The sequence below is a fragment of the Triturus cristatus genome, chromosome 10 (assembly GCF_964204655.1).
Source record: "Triturus cristatus chromosome 10, aTriCri1.1, whole genome shotgun sequence".
NCBI lineage: Eukaryota > Metazoa > Chordata > Amphibia > Caudata > Salamandridae > Triturus > Triturus cristatus.
The window spans coordinates 977,995,894-978,015,651 of record NC_140593.1 but is presented as its reverse complement, the minus strand read 5'-3'; the positions used below and the strand labels follow the sequence as shown (position 1 = coordinate 978,015,651).

At 42.9% G+C, this 19,758-nt stretch overlaps 1 protein-coding gene across 3 annotated transcripts in view; it reads right to left on the bottom strand.

The window, feature by feature from the left end:
- The window catches only part of MINDY4 (MINDY lysine 48 deubiquitinase 4), a 512,572-nt gene that overhangs the window by 24,832 nt on the left and 467,982 nt on the right, over positions 1–19,758 (bottom strand). For all 3 annotated transcript variants that reach the window (XM_085628881.1, XM_085628884.1, XM_085628882.1), the window contains exon 16: positions 17,227–17,407. In XM_085628881.1, the coding sequence (XP_085485007.1) occupies positions 17,227–17,407 (181 nt within the window). The remainder of the gene's footprint in view (positions 1–17,226; positions 17,408–19,758) is intronic.

Below are 19,758 nucleotides of genomic sequence, written 5' to 3'. Positions count from 1 at the left end.
CTGTTGTCCTAACTGTCAGCAGAAGCAGCTTATGATGTGAGACAGACAGGCCTGAGGGATGTGGCCGGGTGATATTGAATCAACCTTCCTGCCAATTGTTTGGGTTCTGTATCCTAGGTCCAACACTGACTGATGCAGAGCACCTTGAACAGAGCTTAACTAGGTGCAGTACTACTCGAACAAGCGACGGACATAGTCAACCAGTGGCAGGCACGCCATACCATTCTTGGCTTTTTAGTAGGGGTGGGCGGAATTTGCGAAATTAACTTTCGCAAATTATCGCGAAAATGTTTAAAATTATCGCAAACAAGCGGAAATATCGCGAAGATGCGGAAGCTTTTTTCCCGCATGTTCGCGAGATTTTCTGCATGGTTGCGGGTCTACAAATTACCCATGTGGTTGCTTGCGGGCGCGGCCATCTTGTTTTGAGTTGTCTCGCGGTGCATGATCGCGAGAAGAAAGACGTGATCGCGCGACGCATGACGTCACTGCGGGCGCGAACTGTCGCGAGACACCACAAATGGCTAAAAACAATACATCTCATGAAGAACGCGACCGGATCAAGAAAACTTGTCGGCGAACGCAGGGATTCAGGTAAGGTGATCGCGTGCGCGCGAGAATGTATTATTTTACAGCGCGAGCAAGAAACAAATTATCGCCAAGCTGCGGAAACCGGAAATTTTGACATTTTCGCACTCTCCGCGGAACGCGAAAATGTCAAATTATCGCAATTTCCGCGAACGGAACGAAATTTTCGCCCAGGCCTACTTTTTAGCAGAATGACTGACATTATTGTCCTGCCACAGATGAATCAAACAGGGAGAAGATTTTTTCCTACCCATATGTAATGATGCAGCCCTCAAAAAAATCGGAATTGGTTTTACCAGAACTGCAGGTGTGGTGACCTGAGTAGTCTCGACCTAACTATAATGTGCATGACCAAAAAACTGGTCTCAAATTGTGTAATCCTGGTCAAATATTTAATTTCACCAGGTAGCCTTTTTTATTATCAAAAAGGAGAGAGCCTTCAAATATGTGAGTTTAGCATGTCTGCTATACAAACACTCTTTAGTTTGACTTAAAAGACAACTTTTGCTCCGTGTATAATAAAATCTAGCACACATGTTAGGGTAAACATGACTCATGACTTGCCTCTTCCCTAATAGTGGCAGGGGCGTAGCATCAGGTGAGGTGTTTGGGGTGTTACACCCCCCTAAAACATGTATTCTGTATAAATAGTTGAGTACAGGTGCTTCCAGTTAGGCATGGTAAGGTGTCTGTCGGATTTCACTCTGGATTTTTACATGCACATACAGAGAGAAACACACAAGGACACACACACAAACAAACACACACACACACTCCCGTCCCTGCCTAAAAACTTGGTTAGGTTAAAAACAATTGTTTTAAATACCCCTAACAATCTGCACTCCTCTCTCTTTTCTCTGCCTCTTAAGCCCTTAAGCCTTATTATGTATTCTAAAAATATATGCCAGCGTGATTGCTGGGAAATCTGAAGCTTACACCCCAGTGGCATAACGAAACTTGAGGGGGCCCCCCTGAAAAGTACATGGAGGGGGCCCCCCACGCTCTGGACCCATTCAGGAGCTCTCAGGGCGTGGGCCAGCCACTCCAGCACAGTGCTGGAGGGGGCCCCTCTGGAGCTTAAAGGGGCCATATTTACAAGGACAGGAAAAGCCACGCAGTGTGGCTTTTCCCGTCCTTGTAAATATGGAGCAGTGAAATGCGCTACCAGTACGTCACAAAAAGAAATGTACTGGTGGCGCAGGGGGCTTGTAAATCTGCCCCGCTGTTCTCAGCCTCTCGCAAATGATACAGCCACCCACTTCTTCCTCTGAGCCCCCAAGAAAATCTAAAGGCTGTGTGAATTATGTGCAATCGCTGTTGTCAGTGGCAAAATTTCAGCTGTGCAGCATTCACCATGTTATTTATATTATTTTACTTGTGGAGTTTTATGAAGCGTGAACATGGCTCTTCAGGGTATCAGAGCGCTGTGCACATAACAGTCAAGTCAAACATACAACAAAATACAAGATGGAAAATGCAAGGAGCAATGCAAATACAAAAACAGATACAATATACCAAAACAACTTGTTAAATCGGAGGAGTCCACATGAAAATGCTCCGCCTGAAGTGACTAAAAAGATAATTAGTGAAGGAATCTATTCATCACATCGCTGAAAAACTCCGCAGGCCCAATTGTGTTATGCAGTCCCCTTTCGACACCTTCAAAAAAAATGTGTTGTAAAATGTTGAAAATGTTGTAAAATAACCAACAGTTTTTAGAGCAGAGGAGTGTGTGTGCGTGAGTTTTTGTCTCTGTGTGCAGGTAAAATTATTGGTGAAATCCTGCAGCCACCTCACCATACCCAACTGAAAGCACCTGTACCTAACTATTCACTAGACTAGAGAATGCATTTATTTTGAGGGGGGGTGGGGTGTAGCTCCCCAAACATACACCTCTGATTGACTTGTTCTGTGGGAGGGTTCACAGGACTGTGAATGTCTTCGTTGCAGTTCAGGGTGTGTTACGGTCTCTACTGTGACGTGGCACAGGATGTCAAAAATGTAAGCCTTACCTTTTCCCTGTTAAATGCAAACTCTCCCCCACCTAGTGGTCTAGGAGGCAGCGAGGGGGTAGTAGGGTACAGAGTGGGGGTGCTACATCACAGAAGTCATAGGGAGTGTGAACATTTTAAGTGTCACGCAAAGAACGCAATGTTGGTGGGGATGGTCTTGGCCTGCTCGGGTGAGCCTGGGCTAGTAACCATGCCTCGGGTCAGTCATATGATCAGTGGGAGTCGATGGAAAGAGAGTGAACCCCAGGTCGGAGCTATGCACAAACACACTGTGCCGTGTGCCTCGAAGCCTGCCAGTGCGATTCATGGACGTCTCAGACACACAGAGGTGTTCAGTACATATAAAGATTGGCATGTTCAACACTTGCACCCTTAGAGCCACATGGAGCCGAGTGCACCCCACGAAATATGACACAATAACTCACTTTAGTGCACAGCGCTTCTGCCGTCTCTAAGTGCTGTGGATAAAAGGTATCCTTATTACTCTTTTACAGGTGGGGAATTTATGGAATGCGTAGGGTAAAAGGCTGAGTCGTGCGGGCTCCTGAATGGTGATCAGCAGAGTGCAGACTATAGATGTCATCTGCGGCGAGCGTTCAGCTTGGAGACATAACCTGGAGACACCCCCCGCCGTCGGTCGCCCCACAATAGAGCCTTTGCTGATCACATACCTGCGTTTTTCACTGACCCTGGAGACTTGCACAGGAGGACACCATGCCTCTGCGGTTGTAGTTCTGACTGCCCGACTGGCCTGCTGTGCTCGAGCCGACCAGTGACAGTCTGGGCATGTGATGGGCGACAGAACTGGGCATCAGAGGGGGCTGACTGTATCAGAGGAGACGGCCTCTCCCTGAGCACGGTCTGAGTGGGAATCGAAAATTAGAGCTCGCGGTAGACTCCGACCTTGATTCCTTGCTGGAGAGTCGGGCATCGCGCAATAATCAGTCCACGCCAGGTAAGTTAGCGTAAAAGGCCATTTATTAGGACAGGGTTGGACAATCATAACCAAACATAACACAAACCCCCCAACAATCCCCAACAACATAACTTCTCATTTTCCATACTCTCCCAGACTCCAAATACTCCATCCCCACTTCACACCGCACCTCCTCACTTATCCCATTCGCTTCCTCACTTCTCTTCCAAACTCCTCCATCATCTCCATTCGTCGTACACTGGTCTGACGCACCCCCACCTTTCACCAGTATCCCCCTCCCGGGAAGGGTGAGTATGCCCGTCATGGACTCCTCCCCCCTCCCCAATCCGCTCTGCACTCTCCCAACCCGTCCTAAACTGGCACGCTGATAAAACTTAACATCCCGAAATCGAGTCCCACTACTGTAGGGTGGGCGGGTGGCCAAAGCTCAACTTACTGGCCCACCCTGAGGCGCTGGGGAAAGGAAGAGGAAGGACTTCCTCTCCCAGCCCCCTTTAACCTCTTCCCTTGACCCCACCCCTTATCCCACCCCTTCCTCCCCTGTCCTTCCTTGCGCGAAATCCCCGGGGGAAGACTAGTCCGCTGACCTTTCTTCCCCTGGGGGCCGCAATCCGTCTACACAGAATACAAGCAATTACCCGCCCCCAGCCTGCGTCTCATACCTGCGAGAGAGCCCTCCAGGAGAAAAACATGATTCTTTGCCCCTCAACCAGTACCTTGCACTAAATAATACCACACATGAGAGGTCACTGTTCTGTTCCGCGGTAGCGGGCAATACACGTGGCGCAGGCTGCAAAACAAAACTCGGACACCAGTTGTTAGGAAGGCAAATAGCTCTTGCGTATGCGCGCCTCTGGCGTCACATCCGCGAGGGCTTATCTTTATTAGCTTGGTCACATGACCCCCTCTCGGCGTTCCCACTTATGGCGGGGCACGGGGGGGTTTCGCCACATACAGTACAGACCCTGGGTCAACAATGGTATCACCCAGGGGGTCGTGCCTATTTCGTCATAGGGGCGACATTACAGACACGTCGACCCACGTGCAGAAAACACACTTACAAGATGACTATATTGTTTTGTATGTAGCGCTTACTACCCCTGATTAAGCGTTGAAGTGCACTGCTCCAGACTGCAAGGGTAGTGTTTGGTGCAGTGTTGTTGGTGAATGGCACTACTCTTGTGAGCTCATGCATTCACGCCAGGGGCCCCTCACACTCACATCAGTAGTGGATGAGGGGGCCCCCTTCCAGTATGGGTAAGCATGGGGGCCCCCGCACCGCAGGGGCTGCGGGGGCCTTTGTTACGCCCCTGTTACACCCCCCAATCTTACTGACCAAACTATGTTCCTGCAGAGCGGATGCAAAAATGTTTCTTAGTTCATATTTAAAAACTCTCAATTTTAATAAATATTCATAAAACATGATGTGGTAGTGAATTGCCATTTACAGAGAGACATTTTCCTTTGAAATGTCCACAAACTTTCCCACTTAAAGGTAGTTTTACTGACAAAACTAGATAGTCTCCAACCAACCTGTGGAAATCGGGTGTCAGCAAATATTTATTATTAGCACTACTGAAATGTGTTTTGAAATACTTGTATGGTTCATTTACAAGCTATTCAACTGTCATGTGTCCAGCACCATTGTCAGACAGTTCACTTTACCAAATGCTCTAACTTTGCAGTCGGAGAAAGAAAAGGAAACTCCAGTCTCCAGAATAAAATAAATAGCAATCTGTCAGAAGACATAAACTGATATTTGATCTCAGTCTTCAAACACAGCAAATGCTACAAGATTTAAAGGTATCTTTATTGCTCATTCACTTTCTGGAATGAACAAAACACACATTCCCTGCCACCTCAGTTCCTGCCATACAGGCCAGTAGGCCCTAAAAATAGCTCAACATGATCAAATCTGACTCTCATAGCCCGTGGCCTCCTTGAGCACTATAATGAGTAGTCCTCAAGATCCGTTTCTGGAAGCGGTATACAAACGACGTCATGGTGATCTGGGAAGGCGACCAATCTAGTCTTAGCCACTTCCACAAATGGATGAATACGCAGGATGAGTGCTTGAAATTCACCTACACTGCCGATCGAAGACAACTTGATTTCTTAGACCTAACAGTCTACATAGAAGACAACGTTATCAAGACAATGACCTTTTTCAAACCTACTGCAAAAAATAGCCTCCTCTCTTACAACAGCTTCCACCCGCGTCCACTTAGAGACAATTTACCTTACAGCAATTCCTGCGCCTGAAGAGGAATTGCAGTGAACTAACAGAATAAAAGACACAAGCCAAAGATCTGTGTTCTAAACTATGCAAAAGGGACTACCCAATTAAGACAGTGGCAAAGTGTCAAAAGAGGGCAAAGAATCAACCATGAGAAAGCCTACTCGAATCCATACAAAAGACTCCAGCACAAAACACCCTGATGTGTCACCACTTACAGTACAGCGAGCAATACAGTGAAAAAGATAATAAACAAAAACTGGCGCATACTAACATCTGGCACACTAGACTGGCCAAAACCGAGGTTTGCAAACAGAAGAACAAGAAACATCAAAGACATCCTAGTGCACACACGATCTCAAGCGCCTCAAATAAGCAAAACCACCAATACACTGTGGAACACACAACCTGTCACAGGCCACTATCCATGCGGACAATGCTCAGTATGCAAATTAACGACTACCACCAAAAGCATACAACTGACCCCAGAACTGAAATGGACGATTAGGCAACACACTAATTGTAATACAACACATGTGGTCTACATGATCACCTGTCCTTGCAACCTCAGATAAATCGGAATGACCTGCCAAAAAATCAAGCAGAGGATCTGTGAACATAGAAGCAATGTCAAATGTAAACGTGAAATGACCAAAATGAGTACACATTACATTGAACATTGCCACTCCATCGATGACCTACACAGGGTTGTCATTGAGACATTAACCGGGACAACCCAAAATGCGGAGAAGATTCTCTTTGAAAAAGAGCAAAGACGAGTACACCACCTTAAGACGAACACATTAGGTCTGAATGATAACATCCCGTGGCTCAGCATAAAATGAACTCTTTCATAACTAATACAGTAGAGATTCAATATCTCCTCAGCTACTTAAGTATCATCTGAAGGCCATTCAACCCGCTTCACTTCACAATCTCAAAACCATCTCAAAACCATCTACAGGATGGAATTTACAAAGTTAGCTTCAAAAACACTGACCTATCTTTCACAATTTTTTGCCCTGCCCAGCTTTTCATTAAAATCGGAAAACTGTAAAAACAAACCTGGAATATAGGAGGCAGTTTATCAAGAACAAAGAATCGTGTTAGTAGTTCATGAATGGTAAAGTATCTTAATGATTGCAACGAGATCCGGCACCACCACTTTTTTCCAGGCTAATTTTTCACAAAAACCTGAAAAGTGTTTAATTGAATTGACCCTAGAATATCTGAGTCCCTTTATTACTGAGAACACAGAATCGTGTTAGTCTTTCGTTACTCTCCATGACTAATGAAGTAACTTAATGACTGCACATGAGATCCCGCAACACCCGGGACCCTGCAATCAGCGCCAGCACAAGTCGTGCAGCACCGCCAATGAGGTATGACCAACGCTGGACTGCACCTTGGAAGACACGTAATGTACTCTTACCAGATGCTATTGTTAACTTCACTCTTAATCCAACAGCAGGTTATGCGCTGGCAGCGGCCCCGTTGAAGCCTGAATCGGGACTTCTAAAAGGTACGCAATCACAAATGAATTGTTTTACAGCACCGTGTACCGCATTGATTTACGCCAAAAGCGCCCTTGAACCAATAGACACCAGTTTAGTACACTTTGCCAAAACCCCTATTACCCGCGCCTTATACACATGCGCTACTCGGTGACTTATTAATTTGCCGGAATGCCGTTATTATAAACACCTTTCTAATAAAAGATTGAATAGACCATGCAAATTAACCAGGGCAAAATAATAGCGGAGCGCTATAGTATACTGTATATAGCACAACAACATTCATCCATGACATAAGCGCCTCTCTGTAACAGAAACAGACTCCAGGCTGATATGTATGCCGTAACCACAGCTATCGAACTATTTACCACCCAGAGTATACCCTAGACCCAATGCCCCCAGAACATCACTTCAACACATTATCATCGAAGATGTGTAACTAGATAAACACCGACATCGATGCGCACATTAACTGCACGTAGCATCGCTAACCCTGAGGAACATACTGTAACCAATAAGTTAACTTCAGATATTGAACCATGAATTCAAGATGCATTCATTCAATTGTATTAGCCTATATTCTTGTTCAAGTTGCCATAACCCTGGACAAGCAAAACAGCATTTATAGACTTGCCATTTTTACTGTCTGCTTAACGAGATAAAGAATTGCCATTTTTCTCATGTTTGCTTATTTTACATGTTCAAGTTGAACAAGGACACACATCACCATCTTTTTACAATTCATTTTATCACACTCGTAAATATCACTGCTTGTCTCTTTACTTTTAGGTACTACCGGCCTCTACCTCAGAGTATTCACTCTGATCTATTGAATTGGACAACACCCAATTCTCACACTGTTCTTAGGTCCTGAAGAAAGCCCAACGACCCTTAAGGGGCGCATAGAGGGCTGAAACATGTCGACCACCTACGATAGTGAGGTGGACTCATAATCAGTCCGTCGCTACACGATCTTCACTTTTTATACAGTCCTCCCATACACCAGATGGAATAAAAATGTTATTTTTAGGTAGTATGAGGATCACTTTTTAAAGAGCACCACACCTCACTGGAACACTTTTCACTCACCATTGATTTCTGATCCCTACTGTCAAAACCAGTGGCTCCCTCCAGGTGGAGGAAGCATACAAAAAAGAGACCCGATGATGATGCTGTCACGCACCTAACAAAGGCGGAGAACCAAGATAAACCAACAAACAGTCTACCTGCGTGAATTAGGGTTTTTTAAGTACTTCTTGAAGTACTGATGGATAGAACACAGTGGACCCTGGTTGCAGGTACAAGTGATCCATTCCCATTTGATTTTGACTGATTAATAGGAAGCTGAATGGATCAAAGCTCCTTCTTACTCCCCCATTTCTTGATTTGAATATGCACTATTTTTTGAGTCATTACATTAAATTAGTAATTCAGGAATTGTGCCCAATTTCCTGTGTTCACCAGGTTTAAATTAGGTTTCAAAGTAGAAGGCTATGTCTCCAGGTGTTTCTTGCAAAACCAGTGGCCATTTTTTGGATCTTAGACTTTGCAGTGTTCAGATAGGGCCAGCATTAAGGGCCAGATATGGATATCCGGTAGACCACCACCGACAAGCCATTGGTAGTAGTCCGGCCGACAGCCAGGATGGCCATCCAACAACTGCATTATGATGCGGTCGATCGGAGCGCAGTGGTCGGAGGTCAAGTAGCCTGTCGGTCCATCCGTAATCCCTACAATGGGGGTGGTGCCTGCAGAGGCATCGCTGTAAGGATCATAATGTCCCTTTTCCCTCTGCCTTTACATGGCAGTCCGACCGCTATTTAAAGGCAGAGAGAAAGGGAACCTGGAGGCCCCTAGCAGAGCCTTGTGACCCACAAAATATCCATACATGGTGCCTGGCACAGAGTGCATGGATGTTTAAAAACATGCCTTTTTCCATTGTGGCTTGTGCTGCTGCACTTTTCCGGGCCGCAGCACAAGCTGTAATTGAAAAAGGTATGTTTCTGACCGCCTTCACGAATGTCGGATCATAATAAGGCGGGCGGAGACTACATGTTGGGCGGTCTCCATCCCTATACGATGGGGGTCAGATGCTCGTCATCGTAATGAGGCCCTTAGACACCCACTTGCAGATTCCCAATAGGCAGACCTCCATTTTACTGTGCCCATTGAAAGACGTTTTGATTTTGCAATAAAAGTCTGAATTTTCTCGATTTCTGTATTATTGTATTGTGAGCCAGAGGATCAAATCAAATCATCAAAATTCCAAGTAAATGTTAAAGAAATGCATGTACAAACCCGATCCTTGTGGAGTTCAGCTGGCTATTTGGTTACAATAGGATATGGCCTGATCATTTTTAAATCACAGATAACTTATATTAGGAAATATCAGATGTTAAACATTCCCTTGCCTCATCTATTACCTCAGACAAATCCATTAGTTTGGCCAGCAGTCAATGGCCTGCTGTCCACAAGTTCAACAGTATTGAGATACTTTTCTTTTTATTATCTACAGCCAGGAAAATGCCCTCCCTGGCATTCATGGCTGCTGCTTGTGTCTCCTCTTTGTCATACATCCTGATTGGTGATTATGTAGCACATTATCATCATTGTATCATTCCCCATGTCCTGGGATTTTCTAGCATAATGAAAACTTGACTTCAGAATCACTCACGGTCAAATATAAAAGTATTTTTTGGCAAGATGACTCTGTGAATTAACACTAGCCACTGACATTTAAAGTTTTCTGCAGGTAAGGTAACTCATCCATCCATCCTTCAACGGTCAATTGAGTACCATAAATTAGGGTAAAAGTACAATCTGTTTTTTACAGGCTTGTGGTATGGGGCACTCTATAAATCCAAACTAGCACCCTGAATGAAACATAGGCAGCTTGCCTGTCAGAATACTTCATTTGCAGGCTAGAGCTACTGCTACAGACACACAAAGGGAACACTGTGTACAACCGGTCATGATTCACCAGTAGCACTCCATCAGCCTTTTTAAAGTAGTTGCCAGTTCATAGAAGGCAGACGGGGCTCCTTCCCTTGCTTTTGCTGAAAGGGAAGCCCAATAAGTCCCAATTTTTTTTTTTTAAACGTAAACTAACTTTCTTTCAATTCTGCTTGGCTGATTAGGCATACGGCTCAACAACATACAATATCTTTCTGGGGGAAGGGGGTAGGAGCACACTGTCATCACGTCTCAGCGTCATTACCTCTGGGCATCTTGGTCGATGTAGTGCATCATTTTCAGTTCAGTACAAAGTTTATTGTAATAATAGGCTAATGCCTTAATTTGTTATCGCGTATCTCCAGACACGTGTTTCTGGATTCCTCCGTCATCAGTAGGGAAAAGGTCGTAGGTTGCTGGACATGCTGCCGCTTAATTTTCACAGGCATAATTCCACTCAGGGCATGCAGGCGCTCCCAAGCTCGTCAGCTCAGGCAGCTCGAGGGAGCCTTTTAAACAGTGAAAGGGGGTAGGAGCACACTTTCATCACATCTCAGCGTCATTCCTCTGGGCATCTTGGTCGATGTAGTGCATCATTTTCAGTTCAGTACAAAGTTCGTAGTAATAATAGGCTAATGCCTTAATTTTTTATCGCGTATCCCTAGACAAGTGTTTCTGGATTCCTCCGTCATCAGTAGGGAAAAGGTCGTAGGTTGCTGGACATGCTGCCGCTTAATTTTCACAGGCATAATTCCACTCAGGGCATGCAGGCGCTCCCAAGTTTGTCAACTCAGGCCGCTCGCGGGAGCCTTTCAAACAGTGAAAGGAGTTAGGAGCACACTGTCATCACGTCTCAGCGTCATTACCTCTGGGCATCTTGGTCGATGTAGTGCATCATTTTCAGTTCAGTACAAAGTTCGTAATAATAATAGGCTAATGCCTTAATTTGTTATCACGTAGCCCTAGACACGTGTTTCTGGATTCCTCCGTCATCAGTAGGGAAAAGGTCGTAGGTTGCTGGACATGCTGCCGCTTAATACCTTAGTGGGGAAATAATGAGAATCATAACTCTGTATGGATTTGTGAGAAAACAAATATATATATATATATATATATTACCTACTGGCGGTCGCCAGTAGGTAGTTATAGTTAGGACCACGTTTCCATAGGAAATCCGCAACATTCTATTTTGAATAACTTTGGCGCCGGTTGACGAATCCTCGCGAATTTTTCAAAATAGGTGGGGCGCTACGCTCCGCTCCTACCCTGAAAGTCTCGGGGGGATTCGTCAAGCAGGGGCTGAGATAAAAGGGGGGTCCCAAAACGCGTTTTTCCCATGCATTTTTCCATAGGACCTTTAGACACAGCTACAGCTCGAACGGCTGAACAGAATTACTTGAAATTTGGCAGAGAGGTAGTCCTCAGGTCAAGGAAGTGCCTTTTGTAGGTTTGGTGTAAATCTGTTCAGTAGATTCTGAGAAAATAGCCTTTAAATCAATATATATATCTGAGACAGCTTACGGTGCGCTTACGGTACGCTTACCGTACGCGTACGGTGGCGTGCGAGAGCGCGATTCTGATTGGCTCTTAGATCTTAGTAAACATTCGAATCGGCCGAAACCAGGAAGTGGCGGCCGCCATTTTCTCTCTCGCACTGAGAGTGATTTTTAAAATATAAAGCCCAAAAACATGTAAAGGGGCTGTTTAGACAGCTCCCACACACATAGCCATGTTGAGGGAGTCCCCAAAGATCCCCCAAGGCCAAAAACGGAATTTTTATTTTTTTCGGTAATTTCGCCGATTACGCTTACCGTACGGTAAAATTTTTTTTTAAAAAAATAATTATCCACACTTTCTCCTCCCCGTGTGCAATTGGTGCCCGAAGCGCACCAATTGTGCAATTGGCTTATTATACATGAGATAAACTAAAATATTAAAACAAAAAATAATAAAAAAAAAAATTATCCACACTCTCTTCACCCCGTGTGCAAATGGTGCCCGAAGGGCACCATTTGTGCATGGCTTATAAAATATACGAAAAATTAAAATATTACCTTTCAAAATGAAGTGCATCATATGTCCTCCATGTGCGCACGGTGCGCGAAGCGCATCGTGCGTACATGGCCCATCTAGCGTAACGTGGGCACGCGGTGCGCGTAGCGCACCGCGTGCCCACCGTGCGTGCACGGCACTAACTGCGTAAAGTGGGCGCGCACGCCACGAATGGCGTAAAGTAACTTAGCATTTAAAAAACCGTACAAATTCACTGAAAAAACCATAGGTTTCACACACGTTATAGTTAGGAATTAGCATTTAAAAAACCTTGCAAATTCACTGAAAAAACCATAGGTTTCACACATGTTATAGTTAGCGGAAATTTTACTGATAAAAAACCAATGAAATTCCCCCGGTATAGGATTGCGGTCGCGTGAGGTATAGTTGCCTGCACTAACTATAACGGGGGAATTTCATTGGTTTTTTATCAGTAAAATTTCCGCTAACTATAACATGTGTGAAACCTATGGTTTTTTCAGTGAATATATATATATATATATATATATATATATATATATATATATATATATATATATATATGTTACTATTAGACCATTACTTTACAGAAATCCATAAAAAAATCATTCCATTTTAATGAATTTTGTTTTCAAATTTTGGAGACCAGATCTGTTTTTTAGATGCTTGTGACAGATCCAAACTCTGACTGTGCTCTTGGGAGCATCCTACCAATGCCCCTTCCAGGGTTCACCAATTATTTCCTCTCGGAATAGGGAGTATCACTGCACCCTGTACCAGCTGCAAAAAGCATGTGGTAAATGAGTTTGCTGACTATTCAGATGGCTAAGGTGCAGGTGGGCTGGGTGTGGGTGGCACAAGAGCAAAATTGGAGAGAGCATTTGCTTCTGATCCCTGTTGTTCAGAAGGAAGGTGGAGAGGAGCAGGGCTCAGCAGCTGCCTGCAGCACAGAATTACCAAAATGTAGAGGAATTAAAATCATGGTAGAAGAATATCATGTCAAAATATCATCAAGTCAAAAATATTGGTCAACATAATAAACGAGGTAAGAATATTGTTTTTTTTAGGTAATTAATATTGTTTTTTCAAAATATTGTTGTATATAATATTGCTTACTTTATTATACTTGTATTAAATCCAATTTTAATGAACATTATATATACTAGTTATCATATTGTTTTTTTTAGGTATTATATTGTTTTAGGCGTTAGTATTATGGTTTTAAATTGTTAGTAGTATGGTTTTAAATTGTAATGTGTAATTATTTAGTAGCTGGTTGTTGGATTTGTAGTGGATTAGAAGGAAAGTTTGCTTTTTTATTTGTTTTCCATGTTAATGAAATTATTAATTAGCAGTTATGTGTAATTATTCAATTGATTAATTGTAATTTTAATTATTTTAGTATAGTGGGCGATTTTTTGTGTGTAATTTGCATTTTCTAAAATTTAATTAGTACTTTTTTTATTCAGTTGCGGGTAGTTGGGCTTGTAGGGGATTAGGATGGGAAATTTTTGAAAATATATATTCTTGCTTTATATTTATAATGAATTTTATGTTAATTAATAAATTAGCTGATGGTTATTTTTGTAAATTCTTATTGATTAATAGATATTTTATGTCTTTTTTGTTTTTTAATAATTTGCTAATCAGTGTATTTAATAAACAAAGTAAATGAGTTTTGTATTTATTTGTTTCAATTGTATATGTTTATTTAATAACTATTTAATATTAAACATGTTTCATTTATATAATTCGTTTTGTGTTTGTTGGTGGGTTTTTTGGATAGTAGGGAGGCAAGTATATTTTACACCTTTTTAACTTCTTTTATATTTTTAAAATTCATTTTGTATTGTGCAATTATTTTGTTTCCATTGCATTCAAATGTATTCATCTACAGTGCAATTATTTTTTATTTTAAATATGTTTAAATATTTTTCTTTTGTTATGTATTTTAGTATTTCTTATAAATGGTTTAGGAATGGGAATAGTATATCGGTTCCTCTAAAGATTAACACTTACCCTACTGTTGCTTTGATTGGAATGGGAAGAGTAAATCTAACCCTCTAAAGTTCAACACTTTCCCTGCTTTTCTTACATTTGGGCAAAAATAGTGCTGGACTAAGTCACCCCTAAACGTTTTTGCCTTCACACTCCTATTTATTCTGAATTTTTGGGGGGGCTCTAGGACCCTATGCACTTTAGGACTGCTAACCAGTGAAAAAGTGCATGTGCCTCAAACATGGTAAAATTGGCATGCACCTGATTGATATAGTTAATTTACTTATAAGTCCCTAGTAAAGTGATAGGCTACATACCCGGGCCTGTAAATTAAATATTACTAGTGGGTCTACAGCACATATCTTGCCACCCACTTAAGTAGCCTCTTTAAACATGTCACAGGCCTGCCATTTTAGCCTGAATGCAGTTTTAAACTGCCAATTTGGCTTGGCAAAATAGCCACCTTGCCAGGCCTTAAAATCCCCTTTTATTACATACAAGCCACCCCGTGGTATGCATTAGGTAGCCCATAGGGCAGGGTGCATTGTAATTAAAAGGTTGGACATGTACTTTTAAGTTTTACATGTTGTGGTAGTAAAAACTCCTAAATTAGTTTTTCGCTACTGTGAGGCCTATCTCTGCCATCGGATAAAATTGGGATGCCTTATTACATTTATTAAGTGATAACATTTGATTGAGAACAGGTAAATATTTCATGTTTCGTGTAATGTAATTAAAAATCCTCTTTAATGGAAAAAGGCAGATTTCAAGTTACAATTTTGAAAATGCCACGTCGAGAAAGTTGGCAGTTTCCTATCCTTACTTTTTGGTGCCTTCCGCCTGTTCATGGATCACATGACTGGGTGTAGTTGGCAGATGGACGTTGTTTATTTCTTTGGCAGATGGACGTTGTTTATTTCTCAAAGACAGCCACACAATAGAGGGATTAGGTGTGCCTGGGTGGGCCATCAATGGCAGGATGGGGGGCGGAGCCAGGCACAGCCGCACTCAACTAAATAGGCTGTAATCTGCCTTCACAAAAATGACTTGTCACCCCTGCATTGCTCATGCAACCAGCTTGGAGCCAGGGCAGGGGTAGCAGGAAATCTCAAGCACTTAAAATAGAGGAATTATCTAGAAACTTCTCATACTTCAACAAAGGCATCAGGCATAAAGACAGGAGCCTCAATCATACTCTTTGGTTCACTTTCTAGACCTGAGGAAGGACTCTCAGAGGGCTGCCGCCTTCTGCTGTGTTCTTCAGAAGACTGCCTTGCTGCACCTGGAAGGACTGCTTTGCTGCCTGAAACCTGTCCAGCTGCTTGAGCCTTGTTCCACTTTTTGAACCCAGAGTGACGTAAAGTCTAGTTGGCTGGCCTCCTGATCAGAGTCTCATAAACAGAAAAAGCTCCAACTATCTTGAACCCACACCTGGACCCAGCCTGAGTGAGTCCTATCCCCCCCTCAATTGGTGTTCCTCCAGTCCTGGACTGGTGGTGGTGTTAAAGGTGCCAAGATAGAGAAAATGCAATACTTGGGAATTTTTGTCTAGGACCTGCTTTGAGAAAGGAGAGGAGAGCAGTACTGACCTGTTCATTTATCCACCAAAGGTGAATCGCCATTCGGCCTGACTTCGTGGAAGCTCCCACTATGTTCTTAGCTGCAGCAGCAAATCCTGTTCAGCGGTCCTTCACAAAAGAGGTATCTGGCCTCATGGAACTCTCGTCAGCAACAACCTCCAGCCTATTCCCGCTGAAGGTTTTCAACTTCCAAAAAAGAGACTAAGGGCCTGATTTACATCTTGGAGGAGGGGAAAACTCTGTCACAAACGTGACGGATAGCCCATCTGCTGTATTTCGATCCCTTTGTATCCTACAGAGATTGTAAGACGGCAGATGGGATATCCGTCACGTTTGTGATGGAGTATTCCATCTACCACGATCTAAATAAGGATCGAAGTCTGAAAGAAGACATCTTCACCATAACTTCGTCCAGCAGCTCTCCGATGACAACGCCTGCTCCTCGCCACTGCCTGTAGCCTTGTCTTGTTGATCTTCCACATTCTCAGAAATGTTTTCTTTAAACTTCTTCTAAGTCCGAAGGTAAGTACCAACAGGGCCTAATCCACTATTTGTATTCAACTCCACGTAATGCACCTTTGGCAGCTCAACCTTCCTGAGCTTGTGTTACCTAACCAGAGACACAAGAGGAGTTGGTTGGGAAGTGTAGAAAAGTCCACTTTGCTCCGGTAGAGTCATGTAAAGTAAACAATCGAGTCTAAATTATGTAATCCCCCTCACAAAGGATATATTTCTGTCAGAGACCATCAACTCTAAGGGCCTAATTATGAGTTTGTTGGTCTGTGGACAGCCAAACTCACGGTGGTGCGGAGGTGGCGGTCTAGCCACCGCTGCACCTGCGGGCCGGCGGCCGTATTACTACTTTGGCGGTTGCACAACCATTGGACACCGCAAATGCCAGGAAACCGCGTTACCTGGTGGTGGCGCAGTGGTCAGGGGCTCACAATGTGCTTCCAAAGCCCCTGCAGCACCACCATGCATATTACAAGTTTCCTGACCACCAGTAATCTCATGGAGGTTCTTACTCCATGTAACTGTTGACGGTCAGGAAACAAAGAGGGCCCTAGAGGCCCCCCCTTGACCAATGCATGTTGTTGCATGCAGGGGGGCACTTGTTGTGCCCCCCTGTGTTAATGCACTCCCAGTTCCAGCACAGCATGGACTTCACCCTATGATTAAAAGACTAGACAAATATTCACCACTCAATGTACACTTCCCTAGCTTCAACTCCCTAGCTTCACTTATAGGCTAGAGTTTTTTGATGTTTCGAACAGACTCAATGAACCCATAAGTGTTTACTTATCTCAGTGGTTTACCAATGTATGATGGAAATACAATCTATAGATCAAAAAGTGAGAACTTGCCATTTAGTACTTACCCACTGTTAACCGTATTTCTTCCTGCTGATTTGCTAGGCCGTCATAGTAATAAAGATCAAACTTCCTTTCCATTTTCCAGTCATTCATTAGTTCTTTCCGCAAACAAAAGATTATACTGAAGTGGCTTTCACTGCACACTACCCATATAGGATACTTTGGGGTTTTAAGGTAAGAACCGACCTATAACAAAAGAAAATGTACATATTATTGGCTAGAGAAAAAAAATAGCCGTTAATAGTTCCTGATTTCATTGTATCTCTAATACAACCACACACAGTTTCAAAACGATGACATGCAAAAATGTATATACTAAACACTATATATATGTATATATACATATATATGTTGCTCTAAAACAAATCATGGGAAGTAATGGCGTCCATTGTGTGAGCAAGGCAGAAGTTACTGCCGAAACGCGTCACAGCAAACAATAAATAAATGTGCGGAAATATAAACTAAGCCTGTTGTGTTGGTGTCTGGTGGCAGGTAAAGGCCTATTTCGTAAATTAGATTTCATTAAACATACATTCAATAAAACATTTCATTTTATAAGATTATCCCACACTTAAATAGTACATTTAAAGTCTAGGACCAAGCAAAAAAGTGCAATGTGCAAAAATTACAATTAATAATATTTCATAGCCGATCTGTGCCCCTCTTTCATAGAATGGGAGGCATGAGTAATTTACATATTCCTTAGAATCAAGTAATACATAAGATAATACACAATGTAAACTATTTACTACCAAAGTACTATACAAATTCTATATAACTAAAAGACTAATCAATTAAACATTTCCCTGCAGTACGGTAGGGAGCAATTTAGAGGGGACAGAAGTCGAATTTCATAACAATTTAAAAGAGGTGTACCTAAAGCTAGCGCATGTTTTCTAGACATCAAGTTAAATCATGGGTTCCTAAGTTGATCAAGGAGACAACAGATATATTTAATGTGGCCCAACCCGCTTTGCCAGTCAACCAGCTCAACCAAATCTAGAGTTTTTGGCCTTTTTGTTTCCTTATCAGCCCCACTGTAAATAAGTATGAACTTAGAGTAGCCACGGTATAAAGGGATGTATCACCCTTTAGCACCCTTAAGGCATCAGTATGCCTCCTGATGTTTAGATAGCTATACAATGGACGGATCCATTTACTTCTGGGCTTACTATATAAAAGGCGAAAGAACAGAAAGTGTCTTATATTTTCTCTGACTGACAGAAAACACATTGTACAGAGATCAGTAAGATCAGTGCTCCTGCCAGTATTCCACATGGATGTAAAAGATCCTATTTCATGATTCCATAACGGAACTTTAGATACAGAGTTTTTGCCATTTGCTGTAGAGGGATGTTGAAAAAGGCTTCATATGAAGCAAGATCTTTGAGGAGCAAGAATTGGTTTGCCAGACTTCCATGACTAGAAGCATGGAAGAGATTAGCTTGAATATATTCCCCAAAACAGGTTTTGAGTTGTTTCTTTGAGGCACCAGTCAACAATGTAGGGTCTGACCAAAAGTATCCAAGACCACATTTTTCAAACTAGAGACGTACATGCCTAAACCACAGAAAAGATAGGCCTGTGTCAAGAGACAGCATTTCCTTTACTGCATTCCGGTATAGCTTAAACTCCTCCGTGGTCCAAATCCTCATCGAAATGTAAGTGGCCTGAGCCAGACAATTTCTCCCACCCATTTAAGTGCCAAATCAAGAAACATTGGGATTAAGGGGCTACTTCTGTGAAGATGGAGGAGCAAGCAAATGAATTTATTCTTGCTAAACATAAGTGGGGTCTGTTTTCGCATGGGCCCAAATTTCAGTGCCATATAACGCAGCTAATTGCACCTTTAATTTGTATATCTCTATGGCTGGCAGTAGGGCTCTTGAAGTTGACCCGTGGTATTTTTCATAAACGATTGAGGCCTGGTGTTGAAGCACAACCTTCTCTTCTAGATATGGGAAGACCATGAAGCACTGCTACTGAGCATAATGCCCAAATACAGTAATCTGAAGACTTGCTCCAGATTCTCATTTCCCAGGGATAAGGCATTTTTAAATGATCTATGGGGTCCAACTACCATAAACCTGGTATTCAAGAAATTGATTTCCAGACCCCTTGCCCCACAAAAGTTATTAAAGTTGTCCAATAATTGCTGCAATTCCATAGGGGTCTGGGAGAACAGGAGGGTGTCGTCTGAGAATTGTAAGGCAGGGACACTCTCCCCTTCATGTTTGGGGGCATCAATATTACCTTAAACAGAGGGCCTCAATAACATCACTGACGAATAGGAAGAAGAAAGTGGGAGTCAACACACACCCTTGTCTCACACCGCTAAATACTGGAATTCGATCTGTTAGTTGCCCATGGGGACCTCATCGCACCTGGGCATAATTATCTTGATGTAGTCTAACCAGTTGGCCAGGAAGGACGTCAGGAACCCCTCAAGTTTTTAGTGATACCCAAATGAGCCCCCAAGAGACCAAATCAAAAGCTGCTTTAAGGTCAACAAAGCCTATATACAGATGACCTTCTTT